This window comes from Lactuca virosa, chromosome 2 (genome assembly GCF_052849685.1).
Source record: "Lactuca virosa cultivar CGN04683 chromosome 2, Lactuca_virosa_CGN04683_v6, whole genome shotgun sequence".
Classification (NCBI taxonomy): Eukaryota; Viridiplantae; Streptophyta; class Magnoliopsida; order Asterales; family Asteraceae; genus Lactuca; species Lactuca virosa.
In genome coordinates this window covers 226,200,663-226,211,366 of record NC_136427.1, presented here as the reverse complement: position 1 = coordinate 226,211,366, position 10,704 = coordinate 226,200,663, and the positions used below count along the sequence as shown (strand labels likewise).

The 10,704-nt window shown below is 37.7% G+C and overlaps 3 protein-coding genes across 3 annotated transcripts; all 3 read left to right on the top strand.

Moving 5' to 3' along the window:
• Positions 1-874: 874 nt before the first annotated feature.
• LOC145158257 (uncharacterized) lies at positions 875-3,205 on the top strand. The gene is made up of 6 exons (XM_079077180.1): positions 875-883; positions 1,036-1,065; positions 1,139-1,426; positions 2,130-2,259; positions 2,523-2,716; positions 2,819-3,205. Exons 1-6 carry the CDS (start codon positions 875-877, stop codon positions 3,203-3,205), a joined length of 1,038 nt encoding a protein of 345 aa, XP_078933306.1.
• Positions 3,206-3,250: 45 nt separating this feature from the next.
• On the top strand, positions 3,251-3,715 carry LOC145158256 (uncharacterized). The gene has a single exon (XM_079077179.1). It carries the CDS (start codon positions 3,251-3,253, stop codon positions 3,713-3,715), a length of 465 nt encoding a protein of 154 aa, XP_078933305.1.
• A 1,949-nt stretch (positions 3,716-5,664) lies between these two features.
• On the top strand, positions 5,665-8,122 carry LOC145160320 (beta-1,4-xylosyltransferase IRX14-like). Its single transcript, XM_079079462.1, has 3 exons — positions 5,665-6,886; positions 6,960-7,514; positions 7,612-8,122. Exons 1-3 carry the CDS (start codon positions 6,135-6,137, stop codon positions 7,847-7,849), a joined length of 1,545 nt encoding a protein of 514 aa, XP_078935588.1. The 5' UTR covers positions 5,665-6,134; the 3' UTR covers positions 7,850-8,122.
• Positions 8,123-10,704: the final 2,582 nt, after the last annotated feature.

The following is a 10,704-nucleotide window of genomic DNA, read 5'->3' as shown; positions in this document are numbered from 1 at the left end:
GTTGACTAACCTCATTCTTCATATCCATTCTTGACCACCAAATTCAAGTGGTTCTGTCTCGGGGGTGACTTCTTGACCACCAAATTCAAGTGTTTCTGTCTCGTGGATGACTTCATTCTCGTCGTATATACATATTGCATTTCCTTCATGTTCTAGTATCATATTATGCAATATGATACAAGAATACATCACCTATGTCATAGTAGAAACATTATGAAACAAAGATGCTTTGGCAACTATCTACCAACACTTTTTAAGTGCTCCAAACGCTTGTTCGACAGGGGCGGTCCTAGCTAGGTTCCCGGTGTGGCACCGGCAACACCTAGCTTTCGCGCACGTAGTAGAAAATTTTTCGATTTTTTTAAAATTTTTACCTGTTGTGCTACTACGTAAAAAAATCGTGCAACTACTAAAAACATTTTGTGCAACTACGTAAAAAAATGTGTCACTCTATCGGGAATTACCAAACGAAAAATAATAATAATAATAATAATAATGAACCCAATGTTTTAATCAATTATTGTCTAATAGCCCAATTGCTCAAAGCCCCAAATAAAACATTAATTGGATAAATTAGCTAGCCCAATTCTAATTCTTTGTAAAAAAATCCCAATCCTAATTAATTGTATTTGTATTATCCGTACAACAAAGGGGGGAAAAACACGACTACATACTACTCTTCGGCTCCTGTTCGCACATCGCACGTCTGTGAGTCCTGAGTCCTGAGCCCTCACTTCCTTCGATCGATCAACAGACAACAATCGGCTGACCTAGTGACCTTCGTTCAATCGTTCGTGACTTACACTTCACATTCGACAAAATCGAATTCCTTCGATTTCTACTTGGTTAACAAAATCGACTTCAAAGCCCTAGAATGAAGCAAGTAAGTTTTACCAATTCATTTAGGTATTTGAAATTGATATGTTTTTTTAAGTTATTGATTGGCTTGGATGAAATTGATTTGTTTTATTAAAGTTATATTGTTTGCTTAGGTTATATTGCTATGTTTTTTTATTGAATTTGTTTTTTGATTAGGTGAAATTGCTATGTTTTATTGAATTTATTGTTTGTTTAGGTGAAATTTCTATGTTTTATTGAAGTTATTGCTTGATTAGGTGTAATTGTTATGCTTTTATAGGTTAAACTAAGTGTTTTTTTTACCAAAAGACAAAGACCTAATCCTAATGAAAGTGGTGAAGAATGTTCCCAAATACCAATCACCAATCAATCAATCCCTTCCGTTTCTAATTATAATGCAACTCCACAAACACCAATCACCAATCAATCAATCCCTTCCGTTTCTAATGCAACTCCACAAACACCTTGCTCTAATCAACCTAATGATAATGTTGACTTGAAAGATCTTCCAAAGGACCCGGTGGATAGGCTAAAGATTACAAGTTACAAATCAAATATAAGAGATGATGTAAGAAGAGCGTATTTGCTTCAAGGACCTTGTCAAATAAGGGCACATAAGTTTCCAAAAAAAAATAGGTGATAGATTTAGAAGATTCGTTCCTTCATGGTTTGATGATTTTGATTGGTTGGAATATAGTGTGAAAAAGAATAGAGCATATTGTTTATATTGTTATGTGTGTGGAGACCTCATGAATAAAAGAGGAGGGAGAAATGAATTTGTTTCCCAAGGTTTTGATACTTGGAATTAAAAAGATGTATTTCGGACTCATGTGGGTAGTGTTAATAGTATTCACAACAAAGCAAAAAAAAGGTGTGAATTTTTAATGAGGGAAAAAACAAGCTATTAATGTAGTCTCGAGGAGGCAAACCGAAACGGAGGACCATTAATATAAAGCTCGATTACGTGTTTCTATTATTGTTGTTATACTTTTATTGAAAACCGGTTTACCATTTCGTGGTCATGACGAGTCGGTTAACTCGGAAAATAGAGGGCTTTACATTGAAGTGTTAAAAGCCATTCGAGAGACTAGTGAAGATATTTTCAACAATACTGTAGAAAATGTTCCTAAAAACAATCAATTAATTTCCCCTGCAATTCAAAAAGAACTTGTGCAATGTTTTGCACAAGAAGTACTTTTGAGTATTCGTGAAGAGATTGGTCAAGATGTATTGCTTTACTGGTTGATGAATCTAGTGATGTTTCAAAAAAGGAACAAATGGCTATTGTTTTGCGTTATGTCGATAGTCTTGGCTTTGTGAAAGAAAGATTCATTGGACTAGTGCACGTGAAGGATACATCCTCTTTGACACTAAAAAACGCCATAAATGAAGTACTTACAAGTAATAAGTTGAGTTTTAGTCAAGAAATTTATTCTTTACTTTTTTGTTCTTTCAATTTAATTTAATTCGGTTTATGTGTTATATATATATATATATATATATATATATATATATTAATTGGTTTAAATTTTAATAGATAAGAGGACAAGGTTAGGATGGGGCTAGCAATATGCGAGGGGAATTCAATGGTTTGAAAGCCTTGATATTACAAGAGAATGACACAACTTTTTATGTACATTGCTTTGCACACCAACTTCAATTAGTGGTTGTGGCTGTAGCAAAGAAGCATGATAGTGTTAGTGACTTTTTTGAGCAAATTTCGTTGGTGGTTAATGTTGTTTGTGCCTCGCGTAAAAGAAAAGACTTACTAAGAGAACAAGAAAGAGAAATGGTGCAAAAAGGGTTATGTAGTGGTGAACTTGAAACCAGAAAAGGGTTAAATCAAGAGACTACACTTGTTTAAGCAGGAGAAACAAGATGGGGTTCACATTTCAACACACTCACAAGTTTGATGAAGTTGTTTGTGGATGTTCTTGTAGTTTTAGATTTTGTGAAATAGGATGGAGGGTCATTGGCAAACCGTCAACAAGCGTCCGGAATCTTAGCATATTTTAAATCATATGAGTTCGTGTTTTACTTACATATGATGTATGCCATTTTACGCCTCACGGGTACATTGTCAAAGCAACTTCAAAGAAAAGATCTAGACATTTTAGAAGCGACTTCGATAGTTAGAGGGACAATGGAGGCATTGCATTCTATTAGAAACACAGGGTTTGCTAGCATTTTGCCAAAAGTATCCTCTTTTTGTCAAACACACAAAATTGATACTTTAGATATGGAAGAGTTGTATATTGGTGCGAGAAACCATAAGACTACAAATACTAATAGGTTTCTCTTTGAGGTTGAAATCTTCAACACGGTGGTAGATATGCAACTTACATAATATCGGGATCGATTTAGTGAAACAAGCACCCAGTTACTAGAATACATGGGTGCTTTGAGCCCTTGTGATTCATTTGTACAATTTGACAAATCAAAGTTGTTGAAGTTGGGTAAGTTATATAAGTATGACTTTGATGATTCGGATATGATAGACCTTGAAGGACAACTTGAGATATTTTATCACTCTTGCATCAAAGATGAGCGATTCACAAGTTTGAAAGGAATTTCCGACCTTTCTTGTTTGATGGTTAGTACGGGGAAGCATCGGTCTTATCCTTTGGTTTATAAGCTTTTAAAGTTGGCTTTGATATTACCCGTAGCGACCGTAAGTGTAGAAATATGTTTTTCAAAGATGAAGCTGTTGAAGACCGACTTGCGTAACAAAATTGGCGATGACTTTTTGAACGACGCATTGTTTTGTAATGTCGAGACCGAAGCACTTGCAAAAGTTAAGAATGAAAAAGTAATGGAGCGGTTTCAAAAGATGTTTGCACGAAGAGGACAAATTTAATTTGTAATAGATCGTTGTTATAATATGTTTAACAAGGAAAAAAAATTTGTATTAGACGTTTTATATTATGTTTGACCGGAAAAAAATTTTGTGCAGCCCCTACTACTAATTCATGCGTCCGCCCCTGTTGTTCGATATCTTTTCTCGCTTTTTCTTTGGACTCTCTTAAATCTAGACCTTTGAGGGTCATCCGGACATGACAATTTTAACGAAAATAGAAATGTCAGGATAGATCCCATCGACAAAATAGTACCCAGATTTGTATTATTTCCTCGGAGTACAAATGACAAATCTGGGGCAGTACCTTCATACACCTTGTTGAATATTGGTGAATTATTGAGAATATTAATGTCATTAAGCGAACCGGCACTACCGAAAAAGGCATGTCAGAACCACGAATCCTGTGAGGCTACAGCTTCAAGTACGACCGTAAGATAATGATAAATTCCATTTGTGTATTGTCCATGATATGCGTTAGGACACAAATTTCATCTCAAATGCATGCAATCTAAACTTCCTAACATCCCAGGTAAACCATGCACATTCGCATGATGAGCATATAACTTTTGTATGTCACTAGAAGTAGGATGACGCAAATATCATGGATTGTACAAAGGCATGACAGATATGCAACGTTTTTAAAGACTTTCTTGTGCGGTAATTGCAAAAATCCTAAAATTGCCGTCTAGTGCATCAGGGGGTGCTATATGCTAACATACGAAATACAACAGTACATTTTTGAATTGGACCAAAGCCTAACGTACCGTTTGCGTCCGGGCGTTGTCGCATATACTTAGACACTGAACTCACACCTTCAACAATATGCATAAACAAATCTTTATGCATCCGGAACCGTCGGTGAAAATAATATCCTTGAAAGAGAGTTGCTCGTCAAAATCATCATGCATGAGACATTGGTGGGTTGTTGCACGATGTCTTTGGATATATCTTTCTTGTTTACGTTGCGCATTGCTCACTTCATGATTGTTAAGATGTTGTTCTAGCATATTACGTGTCAAGATAACTGATTGTATTATGCCATCAAAAACATCGTCTGATGATGATGATGAAGACGAAGACAACATTTTTTTAATAACTAAAAGAACCAATCTGTGAGAGAAAAAATAATAGTTTGTGTGTGTGAAATGTTAAGAGTATGGTGTTAATTTATAGGGGTTGGATCGAAATTTGAAAATTTGAAATTGGGTAGAAAATGTTTTTTATAAATAAAAAAATATGAAACTTTGTTTGAAAATGATGGATGTGGTCAAATTTCTTGTAACCAATAGCTTCAAATAATTCTTTCTCTCGCATCTCGCCAAGCTCATAACGACCCGAGCATAGCGAGTCCCCTAGCGAGCGCTAGGGGGCGGTGTTCCAATTCTTTGGCGAACCTTGGCGAGTTTCCTTGGCGACTCGACTCCGTGTAGCCTAAACATCATTAAGTTTGTCACCTGTCAAAATAATACATACGTGACATGGTAACCAACTAAAAAGTGATAAATGTGATAAATTATATTTATGAAAAAAAAAAGCTTTATAAAATCATGACATTTAAAAAAATGATGTTATCAGACAATTTTTTTTTTGTTTCTTTTTAATAAAATAAAAAATATTATTCTTTGTAATTAATTATTAATTATAAACTAGTTTATAGGTTATAAAATTAATTAAACTTTCATAGTATAATTCAAAATTATTAATTAATTATTTTAAATAAATTATTAATCAAGAAATATCTTTTAGTTATATAAAATAATAATCGTTGATTCAAATAAATACGTGAAATTTAATATAATGTTATTAATTTAATATAATTACAGTAAGAATTTTAAATTTAAATTAAATAATTAATTAGTTAACAAATTATGATATTAATTAGAAGACTTAATATTATAAAGAACTTCCAGAAAACTATTTTTTTTTTTTAATACAGACTACAGAGAAGAGATTCTGTTTTTGTAAAAGAAAATTCCTTAATGAAAGGTACGGACAGCTGGATTTACTCCACCTTCTGCTCAAAGAAGCTACACTGTGTCGGAAGATGGAACGCCGATATCTGATGTTGTAAATCGGAAACCCTTTCTTCTTCGTCTGGAAAGAGAACGACTCAACGACCCCAGTTCGCTGGCCGACAATTCTTCCTCTCACTCCATACCTGCCGTTGAAATTCAGATATGAATTTATAATTCGAGAAAACCTATCAGATTGATCCTTAGATTCAAAGCATCTTATTTGATTTGTACAATTCAACAACCATATACCAAGTTAGCTGAACCCACCTCCATCATTCCCTCAACATATCACCATCTTATGCAACAAAAATCGGAATCATCTCTTCAAACTTCAAGGATCCAAACCCATCTGCATCTCTTTCTCTAGCATTCATAGAGAGAGGGGGGGAATCAATTGGAGTCAGATGAAGTTTCAGTTATTGCAGCAGAGCCACGCCAACCGTGGCCGGAGCAATAGCTTTAGAGGCGTATCGCCGTTAGATGCATCTGCTGATGGCGGCGGCGCTACGAAATCTCCGGCGGCTATTTTTTGGATAGTCTTCCATTGTCTATGCTGCCTTATTTCTCTTGTCCTTGGATTCAGATTCTCTCGTCTTGTTTTCTTCCTCCTCTTCTCAAATTCGTCCACTAACAATCTCTACACCTCGAGATTAACTTCGCCGTTTGCCGCCGATATCGCCGAATCCCTCTCTTTCACTACTTCTCTCAGAAACATCTCACCACCGCTGCTCAATAAAACGGATGCTGTTACGAGTAGTAGCAGGGTGGTGGTTGGCCGGCACGGGATCCGGATCCGACCGTGGCCCCACCCCAACCCAGAGGAGGTAATGAAAGCTCATAGAATCATGGAAACTGTTCAGCGGGAACAGAAGGTTCAGTACGGGATTAAAAACCCTAGACCTTTGATTGTTGTCACTCCAACTTACGTTCGAACTTTTCAAGCTTTACATCTAACCGGATTGATGCACACATTGATGAATTTGCCCTACGAAGTCGTATGGATCGTGGTGGAAGCTGGTGGCGCCACCAATGAAACGGCAGCGTTGCTGGCAAAATCGAAACTTCAAATCAAGCATATTGGGTTCGAGAAGAAGATGCCCATTTTCTGGAACGCTCGTCACAAGCTGGAATCCGAGATGCGATTGCAAGCTTTAAGGTACTCATAACATATCCCAGTTGAATTCAAATCCAAGATCAAAATTTAATAGATGTAATTCTTAATGATCCAGAGTTGTGAGAGAAGAGAAACTAGATGGAATTGTTATGTTTGCCGATGATAGCAACATGCATAGTTTAGAACTCTTCGATGAGATCCAAAAAGTGGAATGGATTGGTGCTGTTTCAGTAGGGATTCTTCTTCATTCCAGTCATTCTAACGAAGACCCTTTTGAGGTTCAAAAGAATTTAAACGAACCAGACAACAAGAAATCACCATTGCCAATTCAAGGTCCCGCTTGCAACTCCTCTGATCATTCAATCGGGTGGCACACGTTTAATTTTTCTGCATATGAACAAAAGAGTGCAAATTACATTGGTGATATGGCAATCGTGTTGCCCCAAAAACTGGAATGGTCTGGATTTGTAATGAACTCAAGATTAGTCTGGGAAGAATCTGAGTTCAAACCTGAGTGGATCAAGGATTTGAACGAAGTTGATGAAATTGAAAATCCTCTTTCTTTGCTTAAAGACTCATCAATGGTGGAACCATTAGGGAATTGCGGGAAGAAAGTGATGATGTGGTGGCTTCGTGCAGAGGCTCGTGCAGATAGCAAATATCCTTCTGGGTTAGTCTTCTTAGTTCTTACTTCTTCCTCAAGTTACAATTCAAGATTTTCTTTCTTGTGATTCTGTTGTTGAGATTTGTTTCTGATTTTGATGCAGGTGGATAATTGATCCTCCATTAGAGGTGACAGTTGCTGCAAAGAGAACACCATGGCCTGATGTAACCCTTGAAATTGCATCCAACAGTGAGAAAGTGATGATGACTGGCAATGGCATTCAAGAAAACTCTCAGAAGAATCCAACAAAAACTCGAACACCAAAATCAAGACGAAGTTCACGAGGGAAGAGAAAACATGAAGCTAAAAACACAAATGTTCATGAAAGAAGTGAGAAGTAGCTAGCCCTCTTGATTTGATGCAGAATACGCATGGCAACTATTCGAGATAACATGAATTCAAGATTCCAGAGTGAATTCATTATTCTTTTTTTAAAGTTTACGATTTGATTCAATATAATTCAATTGGTTGTATTAGTTCTGGTTTTGGTGTTTGGTAAAGGAAGCTTGTTATAGTCTTTTTGCTTATTCTGAGGAACTTAAAAGTTAAAAGATTTGTATCCATAGATCACAGTTGGAAAAGTTTCAGGTGGTTATAGTTGAAAGATTCGAAAATACTATCTTGCATTCATGCCTCAAATTATCATACACCAAATATATTGAAATTCAATAAATATATGGGATGGAGGAAAGGTTAGATGCAGAAACTCTTACTTCTATCCAAGACTTTTTTCATAGGAGCATAACTCTAAACGAACCGAATGTTCTGTGAATCCTTGTTGCTTGTTGAACTGTTCGACAGGAAGTTCGTTTATTTGTTTAACATCTTAATGTATGTAAAAGGATGGACACGAACATGCTAATTCGTTAAATTTGTTAAATGAACAAACACAAACAAGAAAACATGTTTTTTAATTTGTTCATGCTCATTTGTTTGTGTAACACCGTAATTTTCCAAACAAAATTTTCATTTTAAAATCGCATACTTTTCGTAACATATTGTATAGAAATCTCGTTTATTCAAATTACAAAACACAACTCCATTAATAAGCCAGGATCCTCAAAATATGACTCTTTCTCAGGTGTGTACAATCAAGTCGGTGCCTTCCCGCGATCTTCTGAGATACCTGAAACACATAACATATAACACGATAAGCACGAAGCTTAGTGAGTTCCCCAAAATACCACATATAACACATATTAGCCACTCGAGGCTATAACTCTGTGGGCCCACTGGCCCTAACTCTGTGGACCCTCTGGTCCTAACTCTGTGGACCTTCCGGTCTTAACTCTGTAAACTCTGGAATACACACAGCATAAATCACATAGAAATAATGCAGTGCGGCACATCACATACATAGCATACAAGATACTCTGTCACATAACTCTAATTACCACTCATGGTAAAGTATAGTGAGAAGACTCACCTGACCAGCAGCAAGTAAAGACCCCGCTCCCGGATTTCGAACTAGCCTCCACCTAACACAAGGGATGAATATCTCTAAGTGATACTCTAATCACAACTCTAATGACCGAAGGCTATTCTTCCTCTCTTTAACTCTTTGAAGTGGATAAAAGACCATTTTACCCCTCCATGGTCTCTACTACTTATGTTGATCAAAGCCCCAAAGTCAACAGAAGTCAAACTCGAGTCAACAGTCCATGTTTGACCCGACTCGCCGAGTGCACCCTTGCGACTCGTCGAGTCCACTTACTTTCCTCAGAAATCTCGTGACAGTCCAGCTCAGCTCGTCGAGTTGACCCCCAACTCGTCGAGCTATCGCCTGATTCGGTTCCTCGGGACAAACCCTAACCAACTCGTCGAGTCGGCTCATCGACTCGGCGAGTTCATTCAGACGATTTAAGGCAGATCCATCACCCCAAACACTAGATCTACCATCCTGAGGGTTGATTGTCACGTAAAGCTGCAAGCTTTACGTTTAAACATGGCATATAAGGCTCATAATGCCAATATAACTCTAACAAGGATGATTAACCACAATAACTCTTCTATGGTTAACTAAAGCTATAATCTTTGGACTCTCTGGACCTCACAAGGTCCAGATCTGAAGTCTAGGCCTCATGAGAGACCTTATGCATACAAAGTCCCAACAATGGTGGAAGAAACCCTAATCTTCCATATCTACAAGATCTAAGCCAAATAACAAGAAAGGTGCAAGCTTTTACCTCTTACTCAAGCCCTTGCACGAAGTTACACCAGATCCACTGATTCTCTAGCTCCCTTGATGGGTGATCTCCTCTTCTCCTCAAGAGATGCACTAGTTTACTCCAAGTTTTAGCTTCTAAGACTCTCATGGCTCTCCATACACGTTTAGGGTTTGCTCTCAAGGAAGGGTAGCCGCAAAGGAGGCTATAAGTTCCTTTAAATAGGTCTCAAACCCGGGAAATTAGGGTTTCTCTGCCCAGCACCTACTCGGCGAGTCCCTCCTCGGACTCGTCGAGTCCTTCATTAAATTCACGCGATCAACTCGACTCGACTCGGCGAGTTGGTCCCTCAACTCGTCGAGTCCCTCCTCAAATGTCAAGATTAACATACACGATAATGTCCCTGGAAATCCGGATGTTACAATTCTCCCCCACTTGAATTAGATTTCGCCCTCGAAATCACTCCTTAACCACTCACATAATGAAATCATCAACCCAAAAAGGCACCACCGAAAGGATCTCATACTACACCGATATCTTTCTCTATGGACACCCGAAACCACACAAAACTCCCAAGACCAGAACTGAACCAACTCTTCCATCTCTAATATACTCCTTCCCACTATCCGGAAGCTCTAGTGGCCTGACCCGCCGCCAGACCGCCTACTCAAGCGATCACCATGATATTCGCTCCTCGAATATCAAACCCTGATAACTCACTGATCATTTGATTCTCACAAGACCAAATCCAACAATCGGCTACCGCTCACTCATATCATCATGCTAATGATCCAAATCACGCTCTAAGAAACGGAAGGGTCCACACCCCACCAGGGATCATACACTAGACTGCTATCAAAACCCATCCGAACAAAGAATCCTCAACACTCTACCCTTCAGACACAAGAGAATAACCAGGCTCGCTCAGAAGTGTCCTCAGACATCACAATCACAAGTCCCAACTTCGTTCTTCATACCCTTTTTTAATACTGAGCACTAGGTCAACTTCTGACTCCACAGTTGAACCTCCA